This window comes from Mizuhopecten yessoensis, unplaced genomic scaffold, assembly GCF_002113885.1.
Source record: "Mizuhopecten yessoensis strain PY_sf001 unplaced genomic scaffold, ASM211388v2 unmap_36194502, whole genome shotgun sequence".
In the NCBI taxonomy this organism is placed as follows: Eukaryota; Metazoa; Mollusca; class Bivalvia; order Pectinida; family Pectinidae; genus Mizuhopecten; species Mizuhopecten yessoensis.
In genome coordinates this window covers 1-17794 of record NW_018480140.1, presented here as the reverse complement: position 1 = coordinate 17794, position 17794 = coordinate 1, and the positions used below count along the sequence as shown (strand labels likewise).

General features: G+C 35.2%; 1 protein-coding gene across 1 annotated transcript; it reads left to right on the top strand.

Moving 5' to 3' along the window:
• Positions 1-6165: 6165 nt before the first annotated feature.
• LOC110443948 (T-box transcription factor TBX20-like) lies at positions 6166-9365 on the top strand (the record flags this gene model as incomplete). The annotated part of the gene is made up of 2 exons (XM_021488407.1): positions 6166-6683; positions 9128-9365. Coding segments are annotated over exons 1-2 (476 nt in total), but the record flags the coding sequence as incomplete, so codon positions are not given.
• Between the last annotated feature and the right edge of the window lie 8429 nt (positions 9366-17794).

Below are 17794 nucleotides of genomic sequence, written 5' to 3'. Positions count from 1 at the left end.
GACATATGATTCATCGTTCTCTGCCTGAGGAACACTTAACTAGACCATGCAAACTAATGGAATCTTCAGGCAAGAATACAATGATAAACTTATCAAAAAGTTGTATACTGCAGTATTAGCTTATCTCAAATTGAGGTTTAGCTTTGTTCGAACATCTTGGCTTCATTTGAATCCAAGCCATTCAGTCAGAAATATGAAAATTGTTCTTTTACTCTGAGTTGAGCGAAGACATGATGAAATATAGTAAATGGCGGGGACTGAAACAGAAATTAGCCCTAACAGCAGTGAGGAGCTATAGGCCTGTGATAAATGCAACTTGTTATGTCGACGGCAGCTTCACAAAAAAAGTAAAAACCATTTTCTCACGAATAAATGATTTGATAAACTCTGAAGCGTTAGTTTCTAGACATGCACAAACATGGTCATAATCCGGAGATGATAAATGAAGCTTACACTGGGAACACCACGCTTGGCGAAGCAGTCATATCCAACTATCATCTTCTCCCTTTCCGGACCATAAATCTCCGACGGTCGGTTCTGCGTATTATACAACGAATGGGTTTTGTCGCTTAAGACACAAATACAAATCTATTGGACAGAAAATGTGCTAATACCATATTTGCTATATGATATGTTAGGGCTAAAATTTGAATTACGACCGATTTGTGCTGACACAATGTCTCGATTTCAATATAAATCTTTGTTATATGATAAAGGAAAATCTTCATCTCAGAAAAATTACCGAAAAACCTGTGATTAGTGATAATTTCATAGATTTTATAAATGTAGAGATTACTCTGATCGTAGAAGCGGCACTAACAGAAGACCAGTGAGCATTTGACGGCGTATAATTACAGGGGGTGATGTATTGAACGTTGGAGGCGAAGCGACGTGTTCGGCCAGCATGTGCTGGCCAAGGAACAATCAACGATAGCAAAGCGGCACAGAGGTTACAACGCTAGCGGGAGATTGAAGTGATCATTTAATGGCAAATCACTAAATTTCAAGCATTTCCTTGACACTTCATCGGAACATTAAGCGCTTGATTGAAAATGATTCTCGAATCCTTAGATTAGTTATTATAAGAAAGGCGGCAGTCGTACAGAATATTCGAGTTATCAATTACCATTTTGTGTGCTGTTCTCATGTTTTTCTAGCACAAGTTGTCTAATAAAGTGTTGTGTATAAATATGTTGTCACACCGTTTTTGTCACTTGCCCGCACCAGTGGAGAGTACGAAGGGGTGCTCCAATGTACCGTGCTGTCAGGCATATACAACTCGTGCTAATCAGAATTAACTCATTCGCGCGGCTTCATCCATCACGACTTAAATAAACGTCATTTAGAGACGGAATTCAGATGCTGGGACTGGCCGCGCCGTAGCTCCGCGGGGGCTACTCGGGTGATGTATCATTTCACGTCCTCGTCTTTCTGGAACTCAACAATAAGGTAAAATGAGAGAAAAAGCTTGAAATGTTTGTCCGAGATATGATTAAGATGGATGACAGCGTTTGACAAGACGGCGTGATAGTAACGGTAACGTCTGATGGCTTCCGATACTCTTCCGTATTTTTCGTAGACTCATACCTAAGCTTGATTCCCCGAACGATTACATGTTAGAATGTCAACCAAGCGAAGTCAATGCGAAATAAACGAGGGATAGCAAAACCAAAATGTTGCATTACTATCACAATTTTGAAAAGGGGAATAAGCGAAAGGGACAACATTAGAGTGCCATATTCCCATAATTATTGCAACAGTATCTACTTCACAGTTTTTCGTATACTGGACTTCTTATATTTTGTGGGATGAAAATTTTCGCGTAAATTTGCGTAAAATGTGGCATACACAAATTCAGATATCTCGTATCCATACCTAACATTTGAAACGCACTTGAAGTGAACCGCGAATGTATGTTCTACAGAATAAATATAGAAACGTTAGTTCGTAACAGTAAGCTTGCGTCAAAGATAAGAAGTATACAGTCGCCATGTAAATAAAGGTCAAGTACAGATAATGTTACGTTCTCAAAGAGAGAATCGAGGTAGTGACCAGGAAACCACGATAAAACACTAATGAAATCGTGAAGGGAAAATGGTTATAGTCCACTTTACACTAGCACTATCTACTTATTAACGTATTGGTAAATACCTTCATACGGAGAGAATTTCGAGACATCCGCTATCACCAGAACAGTCTTTTATCAATCCATGTTTTTAAATCACTTAAGAAAAATAATCAATTAACACCAAATGTTTGTGAAACCTATCAAGATCGACAATTCCCAGAGTTTTTTTCAAATATATCCATATAGAATTTTATTAGTTTGATCCTCGATAAGGTTTATCCGACCATGAGCTTTTCTACAAAGTCCGGACCAGATAATTCAGTACCTTAGCGATAACCCGAATTTCAAGGAAACATCAGCTTGGCCAAGGTACGAAACTAGATGTTTGCACTGCCTTTTATACTTGTAATGTATCCTTTCTTTTCTTCATTCAATAAAAACGTGTGTGAAGATGGGTTTTTTAACTTCAGATTATCATTGACTCCAACAAGTTGATATCTAGTTTTGTGAGTCATATCAAAAACTGGATGGTCATCATTTTTCTGTTTACAATTGACATTCTACAACAGAATTACTGAAGTTATTGGTGATGCATCGATACTTTGAAACATTCGATATGTTGCGGTTGTTACAAACGGACTGGAGGTAAATCTATAGAGAGTAGTGATAAATACCTTTGACTCTCTATGAATCTCTCTATATCATACAAAATATAGTCCACACGTAAATGTTAATTGTGTGTCATAAGGTTAATTTAATTCAAAACATCTTTCTTACCTAGAGACTGTTGAATCATGGGTTGCTTTCTGTACAACTATACAAATTCAATATATAAAAATGGAGATGTACAAATATAAAGAGGTACATTTAATTCTTTTGTTTGTTGACCTTGTTCTGAGTTTCGGTATAACTTCAATTTACCAACTCTCTGAAATAACCTGGACACTGTAGCATGACGCTCCAACCGGTCACATTGTCCTAATAATTCATTGACCAGAGGTGTCTCAAGAGACATCGCCGATCGCAGAAAGAAATAGTAGGTAAAAAGTTCAAGACAGAGGTTTCAAAAGTACAACAAAGACAAAAGATCAGTTTTGATTTCTTCAATAACCTCTTCGCAGAGGAAAACAGAGGACAACTCCTATTCCGCATGAGGTCCAATATCCGTTTAGTCACCTCATCCGATCATGTAGTGGGGTACACCAGGATAACATTAGCATGGAGAGTTTCAAGAGAATAATAACATCATATATTACATAATCAGGGATATTCGTTATATATATTTCAGATATTATACAGAACATAAATTTGGAGAATTAATATAATAGAAGCCATTATTACGTAATTATGGAGAGTGTGATGTAGTCCTTCTACAAATTGCCATTTTGATATATTTTGCCATGTTTGATATTTCTTACATGTTCTTAACAGTGGTTTATTATTTAACCAATTAACAGTTTATTGAATGTGTATATCCGTATACGAAGCTCAGATATGGTCGTACCAAAAAAAGACCTTGAATAGTTTGCCCTTTAATGCGAGGCTCATGATCAGTTAAGCTTAAACAGAAAATTCTGAAATGAGTGTCAGAAATTGCATTTGAAATGCAAACAATTTCAAGCTCCTTTTTATTAAATTATCGAGATTTATGTTGAAATCTTTAAAATCGACATCTTGACATCATGTCTAATATCTTAAATACGACGTCACAATCCTATGACGTCAAAACTACGCATATCGGAAACAAAATTGGTCCATTGAAAAAATAAAAATATGATTCATTTTCGGCAAGAAACGAACGACTAGCAGAAATTTGCTCCGAATTTTTGTATTCCCAAATATTTTCATATGTTTATATTTCTTCTATTCATACAGAGAAAAACATGTTGATTGTATATTCTTGACCAAAAATATGTAATACGTTGAAGACAGTCCTGGCTTAGTATATGGAAATCAATATATACTCTTATATAATATAAACTGCTTTTTAAGGTTTGCGTTTGTAGAACATACGTTTCCCGTTGAGAAATGAAGCGACTATGTGGTTTTATGGGGATATTGCATGGCATTGGAGGGTATGGAGCATGCCTAGATCATTTTAATAAGACTATCGGACAAAGTAACAATGCGTATGTTATATTTCTGTATCCGTCAATAATATCTTTTCAAAAAGTACCATATGACATCAGATGATTCCTAAACAACCGTGTCAACCTTTTAACAAATATGAAAAACAGCTTCTTTTTTTTTATTAAATTACGTCACATTTCATTAGATTGGTTATGTTTGATCGAAACGCATGCAGTGGTGCGCGTCCACTCAAGTGGCTAGTCCCTATTGGGATAATACCCGGTTGTCACCGGCCATTAAAGATGCGCATGTGCAGACTGATGAAAGTTGCAGGGTGGTGATTATCTGCACATCAAACAGGACACAACAGCCCTCGAAAGGTGACAGATCAACCACAAACCACTTAAATATAGTCCCCACACCGCGCAACAACATTGGAGTGTTATGACACATCACCACGACATTCAAAATAATCGGTGCGGATGAATACACAAGATCCCACCCGACTTATTCAGAAATTAACTGGTCAAAGATGGTGTTGTTGCAAAGTTGTTCTCTTGAGATTTCTTGTAAAAACTATAATCAACGTTATAATTTTCTGCTACCCGAACATATTGATTACCACATAAAAATAACATCTCGTTTATGATCTCGTTAAACAATCTTATCTGTGACAAGATCTCGCGGAGGCTACACGCGAGAGGAGAGAACTTTGTGGCGGCCGTTTTTCCGGTGGAGTGAGAGGGCAGGGATCGGGGTAGTGTTACACCTGTTTACCGACTCTATGTGTGAAGCACATTCAGACACGAATGGTCTGTTTGATACGGCTTAATTTACTCAATAATCTGAGAGAAAAAATACAATGCGAACATTTAAAAGCAAATCAAACGTTAAGACGTCAACATACCTGGTGTACACATTGCGTGAAAAACCTCCAAGTTGCTCGCATAAAAAGAAAAAAGGAAAAAAAATCAGCTAAAATATATCAAATTATTTCAGCTAAAAACAACAATTTATGTATTTGTTATAGATGTTGTCAGTTTTATCTATAAAAGTTGAATAAAAAATGGAGCGGATCATTTTTCTTCGTCAATAACTTTGGGTCGTTTTACTAATATTTTATATCTCTATTGGTAAACCTCATTGTATTACTGTATTGTATTTATTAAATTTCACTGTATTTATTTAACTTGTTTGTATTTATTCTATATATACACCAATTATAATAATATGCTTTCTCGTCCATTAAAAACCATAAATAATCTAACAACTGAATTAAATATCAAAGAGTTTTATTGTTAGTATCCGTCTCCTGAATATGCTTCTCTGAATATGTTAACTTTACTGGCCTTCATCAGAGATCATATTATATTTTTTAAATGGTAGAACACAACTGTAAGAGGTTGTTTTAATTACCAAGGCGTGCATTCACTTTGGAACAGTAACTATTGAACGTTTGATAAAATTAAGATACTTGTTTTTGTTGCTGTTTGTAGTTCTTGTAACATCATAATGTAAGTACGCGGTATTATCTTTTAATAGTTTAAATTAAATTAAATAACCGTGTAAATCTAAATTGGAGATAAGTGAATTATAGTTATCTCACCTGAGATAATTGGCTGTCTATAATTCGTGTTTACCTAGTACCCACACATCAGTACAGATGATTATCTATATTTGTGTGTGTACCGTCACAGGAAATCAGGAATTATAAGCACCAGGTCTCGCACGTTTCAATTCATATTTTTATCTTCACGCTTCTAAATCCATCAAACCGTTTAGGAATTGTCACATATTTTGTTTAAAGCATTGTGGATGTTAGTGTACAAACCAGACCCGCTCGTGTGTATGTGTGTAGCGGAGATGGTATCGCTGGCCAATTAATTGCCATCGAGTCGGACTGTTTCGCCCGAGGGCCCACCCCAACCGCTCTGTGGTTGGCGTAAACCGCTGGCACGCGCACCAATGGGAGCCCTTCACACAACAAGTGCAGAAATTAGCGTAACTTAAGATGCCAATGTGTGATAGACGAACAGTGATATTGTCAACGGAAGATGGTCAGAGTGTGACAGCAGCCAAAATAAACGTGTTGTCTCTCCGACATTCCCGTGATGATAGCAATGTAGATACAATGTATATATATTAAAATCTCTAACAGCTTACTGTATGCACTGTTGGGACGATTAGGCGTGTAAGCAGAAAGACATGAGATTTAAGACTGCATGTTAGGAAGTGTTTCTTACTAAATAGTGCTAAACTATATATAGACTGTAGAAGCATTCTGTGACGGACCGTTTCTCTGACAGGATGGATAGCTTTTCCGACGACAACTCGTGTGTGGACGGCTACCCCGGGGACAGAAGGGCGGTGTCCCCCTCCAAAGCCCTACTATCGTCCAAAGCAACCGCCTTTTCCATAGCGGCACTGATGGGACGGGAGGAGGAAGAGGAGGATAACAGGCCCCTCACCCCAACAGACACTTCCCCTGAGGACAGGCCTGAGGACAGGCCTGAGGACTGCGGGGAGACCCAGATCGCACCCCTAGGTAAGCCGCCCGGGGGACGGGAAGTCATGGATATTTCCATCTGTAATCATCCCTTCACAAATACAGATGCTGGTCAGGCAGAATCCGTTAAATAATTACCCAATCATCCGTTTAAAATACTAATATGAAGTGTATTTATTTAAATAATTTTAAAAATATGTTCCATTCAACCGGTTTTCTAATTTTGTCTTTTGAATTCACATGTCTTTAAATTAATCCATGTCATGTAGTATTTAATCGGTTTATTGGGTTAAAAGAATCCCTGCTATTACACACACACTGCATGGTAATTTATCTATGTAAATAAACACATTCGACCTAAGAGATACAGGCGTGAATTGCATTTTTATCAATCCATGTATTTGAGACGTAGCAGTATTTTGTTTATACTATAAAGAAAACGCTATGAACAATAAAAAGAAGATGACAATTTGCAAATTGTACCAATAATATTGATATCATAAAACAAAAGAAATGGCGTAACAAAAATTTAAAGAATTCTGTCAAAATACACAATTGGTATCTAGTTGTTTGTTTCTTAGTAATTCCTATTATAAGTCAAATAACTATACAACAAATATTACGTCATTTTACAATAAATTAGGAATATACAGGTATTGCTGGCTATGTCGCTTGTTTCATTTTCTCCTTGTTTAATGTTAACATTTTCATTGTCAATTTAGAGTTTAATTTTGTTGAACAGACACCCCTTTTACCTACACAAATAAATAACAAATGCATCTGCCTTCTAATAGATAATATATCCCCGAACATTGTACATGCCTCTCATATATTATTTTATAAAGACCATGCATCTGTTTAATTTTACAAAATTGGTATATTTTTCAGAATTGGCACATTAAAACGATATTTGTTTAAGTACAATTAAAGGTATTTAAGCAATTACGTTTATATTATTTCTAAAGGTTTCCTCAAAGATAGAAAACCTCTACAACCGAAAGTCGTGTAGTTTAAAATTCTTTAAAGTAATTTTCGAAATAAAATAAACGAAAGATTTTATCAAATATAATTAAACTATTTTATCATTTTAAATATGCGACGAACGCTGTCAACTTTAAACCGCAAATAAAAGATTAACTCGTGTTAAAATCAGCCATTTGTTTATCATTTGGAATTCCTTGATTGTATGTTATCTGTGACAGAGTCACAGTTGTGTGTAAAGTGTACAAATGTATCGGTGAAAACATCACATACTAGTCCCGTAATACGGCCATTTAAACATTAGGTTTAGTTTGATATGTCTCCGACACACAGCCCCTCTATGGCAGTATGTTTCTCTGACGTTGTCTCTGCTCAATTTAGCGTGAAAGCTGCGTAGTACGGGGGGTTAGCAGAGGGCTAATGATGCTAGCCTGTGTTGTGTCCAACACCCATGATGATGGGCAGAAATGGCCAGACATGCTTCTGTATTTATCTTAAAAACACTTAAATGATGAAATGGTCATCAACACTTAAGTTCAAAATGAAAAAGTTTCGACTCACTTTCCAAAACAAAATACGCACCCATATACAATCTGTCTACCTCTATCGTGTAAGTCTGCCGGTCGAGTAAACAATCAGGGAGGGTGTTGAATTCCACATGCATAAATAATAATGTTCACAAATTGTAATTTATATTTTTGTGACAAATATATACAGTATTTGATTAAATGCAAACTGTATATGTGGGTTTCCTTCCATAAACCCCAGTAAACAGCCTCAGTAACTCTGACTTGTATTGAATTGAAACTTTTTATCTTCAAACTAAAAATATAAACACTAGTACATGTAAAATATTTAATTGTAATATTTTAATCTGCATTATTAAGATTACTCTCTCAAAATACTTAGAGATCTAAATGATTAGGAATTATCTGTGTACAGTTGAAGAATATAGACGTTGGGGTTGTCTTATACTTATGTAATACAACATTGGAATTTATGAAAATCTCATTTCAGAAAAAATGACCACAGAATACATACATAACCGGAGATTCAATAGTACCAATGATGTGTACTTATCGATTTGTTTTTTTTTTAAATCCATATTTCCTTGGCCCCTGTCAGCGGCAGAATCTTAAATTCCATTATTTTATTTCTTAATTATGGGAAAGTTATTTTCATGTCTGTAGAAGTGTTTTTTTATGTAATGTTAGTCAATTTCTCCCATACAATCCCCAAATTTAAATTCTATATTTTGGAAAAATCATTTTAACTTGGAAAGGTTGGGCGGAAGGATGTGTCCTGCGTCTTTTCATTTCCTTGTGTCTCCAGTTATTATATTGTTTTAATTCTTTCCGTTTTATTTTAGCTAAAGCGTTATGTATCAAGATTTTGATAAAAAATGTATTCATTTGCGAGTAAAAAAAATATCTTATCGTGTAATTTGAAATTTGCATTTGAAATGTATGCTTAAAAAATAAGATTATCCTTTTTTTTCGCAGAAAAATTAGTGGAGACTGCAACGTCCGTGTCGCCTGTGCCGAAATATACCCCCACCCCATCCGTGGAGGAGAAAATAAAATCTGAACCGAGCACGGACACCGACGAGGTCAGCACCACCACCACTTCACCCGCGTGCAGCAAGGAAATGGCGGGAATTCAGTGTTGTCTGGAAACGAAGGACCTGTGGGACAAATTTCACGAACTCGGCACTGAGATGATCATCACAAAGACTGGACGGTAAGACCACCTTTACCGACTAGATACAGGAAAACTCGGAAAAGTGAACGAGCTAGAATGATATCCTGTATCAATGTTCTCTTTTACGTCTCTTATAATTCCATCATCTTTATAATACTGTTTTACCATGACGACATAGCTAGCGCTTTCTCATTTTTATTGGGAGTTTAGTTTAAACGTATTTTATTGTAAATTAATTCAAAAAGCTCGGATAAATTTTAATAACCTTAGATGGTTCTTATATCCCGAAAACATAAAATGATAAATATCACACAAAATATTTTGGTTAAAAATACAGGTTTGATAAATTGATAGTAGGAAGTATTCTTGAGACAGAAGAACGTAACCATTGGGGACAATAAAGATATAGAGAGGGACGCAATGTAATGGTCACAGCACTACTACAATGGCCGGCCGACCAGCCCCCGTATTGTCTGACCTCCAATCACGGTTATTTAGTGTTCTATAATAATGACACATGATATCATTTTTAATTCAACTCATTTAAGTAGTTTATCCTCATTTCGAATTGATGATTTTAGAGGATGTGTGTAAGGTCTTTTTCCAGCATTTTCTCTTTTCTTTATACTAAGATAATATAACGTGTACACACTCTAAAACTAACATGAAAATTCTCTGTGTTAATTTATTCTAGAAAAATAACCACTGGATATGTTCATATTTTTTCTTTTAAAAAATGATATATATCAGATACCGGAATAAACATTGAAATGTTGGGAAGTGAAACTTGCGGTTTTCCTAAAAGTACTGACCCAGTTTTAACGTTTCGCCTAGTGATCCACCTCTCACACTGCCGTTAATTATTCTAATCTGTCCCGCCTAACTTTTTATACACCAGCTAATGAAGTGTGTTTGTGACGGAATGTGCAGAAATCGACTAAACATTCCACCCAACACTATCTCTTCTACTATCGATTATTGCCCAACAACGTTTCAGGCGCCGCGATAATGTGTAAAATATTGCAGCTTATCATTTACAAACGTGGAAAAAAACCTAATTTTGAAATAACATTCAAAGAAAATCAATGAGTTTGGGGCTGCTAAGCGGTTTTAGTATTGTAGACATTCATACATACAATTGTCGGTGTATATAGAAGTATGTTAATACCATAGAGAAATGACGTGTATGCAGTTCTAGGTCGTGTCATGACGTCGCCTTTCTTGACAGAATCCCTCCGCCCCTAACACGCCAAATTTGCAGCCTCCTTTTATGGAAAATATTCAATTTCATAACGTGTCTTGGATCGGTCTTATTCCTGCTGCCTGATCGTTGCAGCCAACTTCAAAGTCTTAGTCATTTTCAAAAGTGTAATTACTAAGTTATCCACGTGAAATTTCAATTACAAAGATTATCCTCACGAAAATGAAGTTACAAAGTTATGCACACGAAAATAAAATGACAAATTTATCATCTGGAAAATAATATTACAAAGTTATCCACAGCAAAGTTTGATTACAAATTTGTCACAGGGGAATGTAAGTACGAATTTATCCACAAATAAATGTAATTTCTAAAGTTATCTACATGTGTACAAGAAAAAATAACCATAAAATTATCTATAGAAAAATAAAGTTATACAGAGGAAAATAGAATTGCAAAATTATCCATAGCAAAGTAAATAACATATTCATCACAGGAAAACGTAGTTACAAAACACATGTAATCACACGAAAATACGGTTAAAAAGTTACCCGTAGTACATTAAGCTGTAATTACAGAAAAACGTAATAACAAAGTGACCCATTGAAAATATCATACTGGTAACAAAGTTATCCTCAGCAAAACGTGATCACACAATTATTCTAATATATAGGTATCTACATGAAAGCGTACTTACATGTACAAAGATATAATTATATAGGTGTTAATATTACAAACTAATCTACAGAAACAAAATGTCATTACAAAGTTGTCCAAAGGTAAATATTATTAAAAGCTATCCATATGAGAGTACATGTATAATTAAAAAGTTTTCACCAGGAAAGGCCGAAACAATTAATTCCGATTTAGTTAATTGTGTGTATCCCCCACTTGAGTATATGATTTAAATGTGTTTCTGAATTGATTATTTTGTGTATCGATTTTCTTTCCATAGGGTTGGTTAAAATCAATAGAATATGATATGTTCAGAATAAATAGCAAAAGCGCATACATGTACTTCATTTTTTTCTGATCTATCAATATTTTTAACTCGGAAAGAGTCGAAGCGAAAATATACTTTTGAAATGGTCGCAATTTTGATAGAAAAATAATAATTAAGATTTTACACGCAAAAACAAGATGTGGAACGAAAAAGTTAAATACGAAAAATTAAGTGTACAAAATGGCAGCACATGCACTTTAAACCCTGGGGTGTGGACTGCACAGGATACATGTACCTTAGGTCCTGATGTGGGGCTATACAGGTATGACCACACATTTCTACACAACTACTAATCAAAAAACATATCAATCATTATCCGAGTCAGGTTTGGCTGCAGTTCACTTGGGTACACGAGTAAATATGAGGTATTGGTGTACGGGAGGATATTATAACGGCCGTGTAATTACTGCCCACCATACAGGTAGGGCTATTCTAATTATAGGTTTGCACGGTTGTGAAAATTTGCGAGACGGAAAATTAATTCACGTATAATAGGAAATTATTTAGATGTTTCACACTCCTATTATCAAAGGAAAATACTCTCTCGTGCTCTGCAGATTTTCTTTCAACAAACCAGCGATTGTCAACAATCGAGAATTTAACGACTTCACGCCATCTTGGTCTGTATAGCGTTCGTGCACAGGAATAACGATAGCCAATTAAGTATGCAAATGACGGGGTCAACAGTTTTCAATGAGGATAACAGCATTCATTTAAGACTCTGTATGCATTGTCTTCTCTCATACTTGTTAGATGTGCAGGCTAACACACAGAGAAAAGGACATAGTACGTAATGAAGATCACACAACCTCATTGTCGTGTATGTAATCACACGCGCAGGTACACGCGGGTCAAACTAAGGTCACATAATAAACATATGCTCGTATTGTGTTGATTCAATGGATATGTAAATATATTCCGAACAAATTTATACTATACATTAGAATGACATTTTTTTTTAAATAATAATAAAAATAATAAAATCATGCATTCAAGTAGAAGTCAATAGAATTATGCATTCAGGTAAAAATAAATTGTAATGCTTTCTCTACATGTCGTTGGAATTCATTAAAAAGACTGATTTGTCTATTGTTAAAATTCAATTGTGTAATACGAATTCTTAAAAAAAAAATCTGAGCGGGAAATCCAGAATTTTAGTATCTCAAACAAAGGTTGTGCAATGTATACATGTACTTAATTGTATTTTTATGAATCTGTTCTTGCTTGAGTTTCCGTTTCATGCAAACTTCCATATGTTTATTTTAACAGTAAGAATTACCTGATGAGAGAGTAAATGTACGAGTATATAGCGGGCTAGTGAGACGGTTATATTAATTTTACCGACATTGTAATACTGGGTGTTGTGGACAGATAGACTTCTACAGACGTACCATATCGATCCTGAATCTCCTAGTGGTGGGCCACTCATTAACGAAATAGACATAACATCTATTTGCTTACTAGTGTCCTCCATTTTTCCAATTGTAAGACTAAAAGTTTTCGCGGGTCTTGTCAGATGTAAATTTCTCTTTTTGTACCCTATTATTTGAAAGCAATTTGACTACGTGCTGAATATAGTGATTATATGGGCTCGTCCTTGAAAATGAAAAGTGTTGGTGACGTGAAGAATGAGAGCGTCGCTACCTAGTGTTTATGCTTGTCAGCGATTCTTTATGTCGTACGACACTTCATTTACCAAACTATTCCAATGATAGGTGCTTGGTTTGAAGAAGGGGTCCCTTCCTTCATCGCCGACGCTTCATTGCTCTTTTGTGTAACATCCCAAAGTCGTCAACGGCGATTAAACCGTGAAAACAAACAACACTGCTAACACGAGGTTGGTGACGATTTGGCGCACGCGTTCAAGGGGGCACAGCGGGAGGACAGGACCGCACTCAAGGCGATGCAGTACTAATCGATACAACTACACGACAATTACAAATAAACGGGTAATTCTTAATTTTGTCGAATTGAAGTGGAGAGACTATCATTGCTTAAAGTCACCTCCTTTCACTGGCAATTAAATGTAATGAAAATTGTAATTATACAATACAAAGGCGTAGAGCGATGAGGTTGTCGAAGCAATGCCTGAAGACCCTGCAAGTCCACACGCCCAAATAACAGGCTGTTGGCCACCTAGCCTATTTAAAAGGTGATAAATGCTACAGACAGGATTAAAGACTTAAGGACATTCAATCATTCAAAGATAAACTAATTTCTTTCACTAGAATTTTTCAATCACAAATTGATGCCTTGGGGTAGGGCCCACGATGAATATAGCTGACACCTTCACTGTTCGAAAGGGAAGTTAACCTACAATTTCAGTACGCGGTGACGGGGCCCCGGCCCTTCGCCGGACGTCTGTGGAACGGAATTGACAAGGGATGGTCAGTGGACGGACCTTCTCCAGACCTCTTTATGACCACAGGAAGTATGGCCGTCATACATTCTACCTAACGTTACAAATTAGTTTGCTATTAAACTCACACACAAGGCGAGATAGGTGGGTTACAATAACATTCGGATATCTGATAAACATCCCAGTGTTTACCTGGGGGACTGTAATGGTCAGTCGCTTTATGTGTCTGAGATAGTTCCGCAAATAACAGAAATGGTCCAAATGTCTCCACTAACTTTCAGAATTGTGAGTTAATCAAGTTATATTTAAATTTCTTTATCAGCAGATAAATAAGTTGAATTTAATCCAGTTTTTGGTTCTTAAATTGAATTATATTCTGGTGATATTCAGTTTTATTCAGTGTTGTTATATATGCTATCTTTGGTAATAAATTCCAACATTTTCAGCATATTCCGGTCGACTACAGCCGTCGACTTTATTGTGTTAAATTATCAACTTGAATTCTCAACGACTGACATGCCGAACTATAAAAAAATTCTCGGAATATAATTTTGTATCATAAAATTCCATGTCATTTATCAAAGATAAAATAGCATTGTCAGTTACGAGTAAAGATATAAATTGAAACATTTTCCCTGAAATTCAAAGTTATAAATTCGTGAACTAGGGATTTTGATAAGCTATCACCGCACAGCGCGTGTACCGCTCGCGCGTGACGTAGAGAATATAGCGTGAAAATAGATATTTGTAGATTATTTTACGAGACCCCATTCATCATAACAGCCGCCGTAAATCGATTTCAGTATAAACTAACATTTCAGCAATACCAAACATCTATATTTCAATTTAGTTTTTATCCAGAAGAGTTGTTCACATTTATTTTAAAAATGATTCTATTTGCATCTTGTTATTTCAGTATTTTAAACACTTAATTGATTTTTTATTCACTTATTTCATGTCCGTTGATGGACATACAATTTCTGTTAATTTCATAATATGGCGTAAACGTGTTGAGAAAAAACGTTAAAAGAAACAGAATTCAATAATACCTGCAAGATTTTAGACCTGAACTATATATAACATGACTGCAGACATGAAACATAAAAAATTGCTCCTGACCTATACCTAAAATATAATACGAAAATATTAGGAAGATTTTAAACAAATATTATTTCAACAAATAAATTTATGTCCACAAAGTGACATATGTATTTGATACACTGGATGTTTATACAAATTTATATAAATTCTTCTCGAACTAAACGAAGTCTTCATCCTTGTTCCTTATTATATGCATTACCAAAATGACGTGACAAGAAACTTGAAACGTGACATTATTTTAGATCAGTATATTATGTAATTATACAAAGGGAACATTCAAAATAAGTTATTTGCCTCGTCGACGAAAACCTTGGTGAAGTCCAAACGAATTATTTCCTCAGAAAGAATTTACTACTAGCATACCGAAAAAGACTTTATTGAACAAGAACTTCAAACATCTAATTTATAAACCGGGACAATCTTGTGTTTGTCAGTGTACAACACGAGTCGCCAACCCCTTGTCAACTGAGAATTGTTTTGCCAATTTCTTACAAAATTTGCTTTTATGTAAAACAATTAAAGATAAAATAAACGAAATTTAAAAATAATTACATTTGCATATTTTAGTATTTTATCACGACTTCAGTCAATAGCAAACAATTCTTATATGCAACTTATACATGCAGAATTGCATTCACAATTGCTTCAGAATAAAGCTTTGTTTCACAAGTATGTAATTTACCTATAGTTGACATATTGTCAGGTCTTGGTATTGAATAAGACCCTTCAATTTAAGTCAAAATCCAAATCTTCATGAAAATAAACCCATATTTAGCCTGAACTTTCCCAAACTTTATGAAATAGTACATATTAACGACATTTGCAGGCATATTTACGTGAACACACATTTTGATACAACAATAAATATACACATCATTCAAATACAGACTTCATTTTAAATTATTTAAAAAATGTCGAGAACAGATGGAAAACATACATGACGACACATACTGCTGTCGATGACGTAGTCATACCATATTTTTATTTTGAATCATTTGGAAAAACAAAAGAAAAATAAATACTTACTAACATGTGGATATTTATAAAAATCAATGCTTAGTTTTTCTCAACGTTGTTTCCATGCAAGTCAACATTGCACACGGCATAGAAAAATAAACGCTATTTAATGCTTAATCGTTAGTGTGAATTCAAGGTCCAAGGGACATGATACAAATAACATTTTATAATATTTTATGACAATGTTAACCCATAATGTTGCTGGTACATGTATCATGCTTTTATGTTTTGTCATGTACGCATGCCATAAACACGTGGAAGTCGCTATATTGTAGAAATAAAAACAGAAATTGAAATATGCCATCTTGGTACTGATGACGACAATGTGGCCATGACGACATTGCGACAATCGATAACCACCAGGACGATGTCCCTCCGATTACCACGCGCTGGCTCGTATTAACTTTGACAAGAATAAACGGTGTACGCCACTTCTCCGCAATCATATGCCGATAATTTGTGAGAATCTCTGGGGAGTCAGTTGGTTAAGAAACATATTTGTATGACCACGTTCGGACGTGTTGCCAAAGTGACGCGCGCACGGGGGTAATGAGACCAATTCCTACGCCGATTCCGGTGGGTCCTATCGCAGTAGTGAAACCCCTGACCTTATCACCGCCAACTATCTTTTTACACTGCCGCATGTGATTCCCTGTTAAGTTCTCACAACAAAATACGAAATTTAGACGCTGTGTTTACCCCGATGGATTAATCTGTCAATATTATGTAAATAAGGCACGGAAACTCGACAATGTGGTCCTATCGGCGATGGCGATCAAACGGACATTAAACCCGCGATCATTGGCCGGGATCGCTGGAAATTATAACAAAATATGGGCAATAACTATTTATGTGAAAACATCGGTTCGTAATTTGTAGGAATTATAGACACATACCATACAATAGAGGAACTACCCAATACAGGGGTAAACTCTAAAAGCTCCGAATGGCTCCCAATTGATTTCATACAGAACGGTTTTAAACATCTGCCAAAAATCAAATTATTATTTTACAGTACAAAACATGCAAATAATGTATTGTGAAGATAGTTGATATAACGATACAATCTTGACGAAAATTATGTGGATATAGAAAGTCATACTTAAAGTCAAAATTGATGATGATATCTAATGAATATGTGGTGTCATTAAAACTCAACGAGGACTGTGGTATAGTACCTTGTTATTGTGAGAAAATATACATTCCCTTATAGTTACTTCCTCGTTCTCAATCCCAGAAGTATTTCCTTGAATATTCCCTGCCAATCCTAAGTTTCATCTGTAGTTTTATATTGTCTCGCACTGAAAGATGATATTGATATACAGCCGGTATAATAAAACTGTCATACATTTAATTTGAAGTATTGTGATATTTTGCGTGTAGCTACTATCAGCTGATTTTCTGTTCATGCTATTGTACACCTCTTTGTATTTTTCACAGCATTAATGACGTTTTGATAGTTTCTTTTCAATTTACAGTTCTTTTACATGTTTTTTTTAATTTAACATTCTTAAAATAAAATAATGTCCCGCTTTTAAACAACATGTTGATTGATTACCGATAAAAACAGTATCAATATCCCCGTACCATATTCATCCTAATGAACCCTTACCATAAAAAGCCTAATAAATCTGTTCCATAAAAATCCTAATAAGCATGTTCCATACAAATCCCAATAAACTTTACCATACAAATCCCAATAAAGTTTACCATACAAATCCTAATAAACTTGTAGCGTTCACACCTTATAAACGTGTATCATAAAATTCCTAATAAACATGTACCAG